At 36.6% G+C, this 4,278-nt stretch overlaps 1 protein-coding gene across 1 annotated transcript; it reads left to right on the top strand.

Annotated features, from left to right (window-relative positions):
- Positions 1 to 2,684: 2,684 nt before the first annotated feature.
- On the top strand, positions 2,685 to 3,728 carry LOC109378016 (olfactory receptor 5D13-like). The gene has a single exon (XM_019634476.1). The coding sequence runs from the start codon at positions 2,685 to 2,687 to the stop codon at positions 3,726 to 3,728; it is 1,044 nt and encodes a 347-aa protein (XP_019490021.1).
- The last annotated feature ends 550 nt before the right edge of the window (positions 3,729 to 4,278 follow it).

The following is a 4,278-nucleotide window of genomic DNA, read 5'->3' as shown; positions in this document are numbered from 1 at the left end:
ATATATATATATATATATATATATATATATTGAATTTTCAGCAGGAACTTTGTTGGAGTTCATTAATCTTAGCAAAAAAGCTTTAGTAAATGAGTAAGTCAAGTTCTTCTGCCCTGAGGTGAGTTGATTCAATCTTATTTTATTTCACATTAGCAGGAAAATGATGTATTCTGGTAATCTTTGCAGGAGGCAAATGCATGTCTAAAGATAATGGCCAGGATACCTACTAGATCAATCAACTAGAAGTGTTTGGATATTCACTGACCTATATCACTAGGGAAATTTAAAAAAACTGTATTAAAATAGTATTACTCAATATATGCCGATAACAAAATATGAATACAAGTCATGTATATACATTTTTTTTGCCTCCCCCAGTATTATTACTTAGAGTAATTCTCAGAAGGAAAAACATTTTGAGGATGAGACCCATATTTTATAATTTTATAGTTTCTGAAATGCCTCTTACGGTGCTGAGCACACAGTGGCTACACAGTGAGAAAGCCACTCCCAGATAGATGTCACTGGAAAGGAGGGAAAGATTGTGCAGAGCACCTTGTGATCTCAGTCACCTGAACACGGTTGACATTTCCTGGGCCTAAATGGGGGACTGTGAACTTTGGCCCCAAGTCTGAAGGTATAAATACAGAGGGCAAGAAAGTAGAGTGCAAAGCTACACACGTGGAAAAGATATGTGGGTGAGAATGAGATGACTATATATCAGAAATTGTATTTACTTTGGTGGCAATGATTCCCCTTTCAATCCGGGGCTGCTCAGGCTTTGTTCTAACAGCCACCTGGAATGAACACATATTTTGGAAAATGTGCGGAAAAAGTGTTCTCAGTTATGGAATTTGCATTCAATGAGTTTTTTGTGAAGTTGAGAAATACATGCAGGAGATCATAATAAATGGGGTGGAGGATCAAATCACAAGTTCAAATCAAAGGAATCAAAAGGAACTATTGAAGAAGGGGTGCGAGGAGATGTGAACGATATCGTTATGCAGGAAACCTTTAAGGGCTGTGCACGATCATGGAGGATAGAGTCATAGCTCCTGAGAGAAAACTGTAGAGCATTTAATTTCAGCTCCTAATAAGACATAGAATTTTACAGAATTCTACATGGAATGGCTTTCCTTTTATGCCTAGTGCCATTAAAGGTTTCAGTAAGTGGTCAGGAAGTGGCTTTGAGAATACAGTAAAACCTTAGATTGTGAGTAACTTGGTTTGTGAGTGTTCTGCAAGATAAGCAAACATTTCTAATACATTTTAACATGGTAAACAAGTGATGTCTTGCAATATAAGTAGTTTGTTTCCGGAATGAATTATGCTTGCAAACCAAGGTATTACTGTAATTGAATAATGGCACAAAAAAGCAGTTGAGGCATTTTGGAGAAACATAGGACATTTAAAAAAAGAATACAATGAATCCCTTTTCCTCCCTAAATGTCCTTATTTTATGCTAATTCAGGAAGCTTAGGTCCCATGGGGTTTCACAATGGCTACTTGCTTTGAAAGACTCAAGTTGTGTCTCAGTGCATTATGAATTTGCAGAATGGTCCTGATTTAATAATAGCAAGTCTGACTTCTTTAGTGTTATTTTAAGCTTTTACCCCAATACATGTATATTATATGCCCAGAGTTTACTCACTCACATTATCACATATTCATTTATTCAATAAATGTTATGGACTACCTAGTCTGTCCTAGTATCCCATCTTTGGTTTGTGAATTCTTTTACTGTGAAATAGCCAATGTTAAAACAGTATATGGTAAAAAAAATAAGTAAAATATGTATTACATATGTGAATAAATTTGGTATTATTAAGGGCTTATAATTCTCGATAAAGGCTTAGTTAAGGGTGTGACCAGACCAGGAAGAATAAGTTAAGTGGTAGTAAAATTATTGGAAGCAAATAGGGCATTGGGAAGATTATCTTTATTTCTGCTGAAACCAACTCAATGCAGGAAAATCCCTAACCAAATAAAAACCTCACTATAATACCTCAGGAACTGTGCCAGATATTTAGAGTCTGAGGGAGCTAAGTTGACCATCTGATGGGGATGTGGTAGACAGTTCTCCAGCATAATAAAAATAGTCTGGACATATTATAATTAAGTTTATTTCTACCAAAAATCTCTCTAACTACCTGATATTACAATACACCAAAAAAGGGTAACAGATGTTAAATTAGGTAAAAGTAGCTAATCAAGTACATTATTCTTCTGCTGGAAATATCTATAATATGGAAAGAAATGTGTGATCGAGTGTAAGAAATTCAAAAGTGGCTATGGCAAGAATAGTAAACAAAACAAAACAAAAAGTAATCATTTTTCTGGGTCATTAATTTTCTTTTGAGTTCTAAGTTCTCTCAGTTAAACTGATTAGGCAGGCAAAAAATTATAGAAACTTATGATAGTATTTCCTCTGAGACAAGCAGTTTATATAAACTCCAATTTTTGTAAAAAGCTAGCCTGGCCCTTCTTGTGAAGCCAGTTGCCTCTGAGGATGCTGACTCTGATCATTTAAAATATAACAGGGTCCGCTTGATTTTTGTTCTTCCTCTCTCAACTGCCTTTCATTATTCCATCTGCACAAATTTCGTATTCACTCTCTTATTGTGATGTTAGTAAATTCTAGCTTTTGAAATAATGTAGCAATCGAAGGTATTTTCCATAACATTATGAATAATCACCAAGTCTCTCAACATTTGCTCATTTTAACCTGCCTTATCCCAATTTTCCTTCTCATTTCTCTGAATCAACTTTCCTATGTTGTCTGTAGGAACCATGAAAATCAGAGTGGTGAAGTCACTTTCATTCTCTTGGGCTTCTCAGAGTATCCCGATGTCCAGGTGCCCCTGTTCCTGGTATTCCTGACCATCTACACGGCTACTGTGCTGGGGAACCTGGGCATGATCATGGTTATCAACATCAACCCCAGGCTCCACACCCCCATGTACTACTTTCTCAGCCACTTGTCCTGTGTTGATTTCTGTTACTCTACAGTAGTTACCCCCAAACTATTAGAAAACTTGGTGGTGGAAGACAGAACCATCTCCTTCACAGGATGCATCATGCAGTTCTTCTTGGCCTGCATATTTGTGGTGACAGAAACATTCCTGCTGGCAGTGATGGCGTATGACCGATTTGTGGCGGTGTGTAACCCTCTGCTCTACACGGTTGTCATGTCTCAGAAGCTTTGTTCCCTGTTGGTGGGTGCATCGTACTCGTGGGGTATAGCCTGTTCCCTGACCCTTACCTACTTTCTATTGAAATTATCCTTCAGAGGAAATAACATCATAAATAACTTTGTCTGTGAGCATGCTGCTGTTGTTGCTGTTTCCTGCTCTGACCCCTACATTAGCCAGAAGATCATTTTAGTTTCTGCCACATTTAATGAAATAAGCAGCCTGATGATCATTCTTACCTCTTATGTTTTTATTTTTATCACTGTCATGAAAATACCTTCAACTGGGGGGCTCCACAAAGCCTTCTCCACCTGTGCCTCCCACCTGACCGCCATTACCATCTTCCATGGGACCATCCTGTTTCTCTATTGTGTTCCGAACTCCAAAAGTTCATGGCTCATGGTCAAGGTGGCTTCAGTGTTTTATACAGTGGTCATCCCCATGCTGAACCCGCTGATCTACAGCCTCAGGAACAAAGATGTGAAGGAGACGGTCAGGAATTTAATTAATACTAAATTGTCCTGTGATAAAATGTAAAACTAAATAGAAATATTATTTCTCTTTGAGAGTACTGGTAAGAGTTATTTAATAGCAAATCAGGACATGAATCTATGGTAACTTTGCAATTTATAGTCCAATATCTGTTCCCGCTAATGTTTAGTAAGATAACTTTAAAATTATAGATAATATTAGGGATGAAAGCTCAGGTTACTTAAACTAAGTTTTTGATTCAGATGTTGGTATATAAAGGTTTCTGTGTTACTGTACATGACCAAGTGATTGTTCAGCTCAAATTTCAGTTCAATTTAAGTCATGTGGATTGTGGGTTTTTGAGATGATCTGAAGCATTACAGCTTACAATGTAGTAATTTTATAATTTATTTGTAGGTTACTTTGGATATTCAACGTACATATTATAAAACCTTTGAATAAATATTTTATGATTTGGTTGTTTGATAGTATTTCTTGTAATTATTCTGCTTGCTTTGGTTAACTAACTAGAACTTCAGTATAATGTTAAACAAACACTAAAGGTGCACATCCTTGACTTCCTGATTTCATTGCACATCCTTGACTTCCTGATTTC

This window comes from Hipposideros armiger, unplaced genomic scaffold (genome assembly GCF_001890085.2).
Source record: "Hipposideros armiger isolate ML-2016 unplaced genomic scaffold, ASM189008v1 scaffold_1696, whole genome shotgun sequence".
Lineage (NCBI taxonomy): Eukaryota > Metazoa > Chordata > Mammalia > Chiroptera > Hipposideridae > Hipposideros > Hipposideros armiger.
The sequence above is the reverse complement of the archived record's forward strand: the minus strand, read 5'-3'. Positions and strand labels throughout refer to the sequence as shown.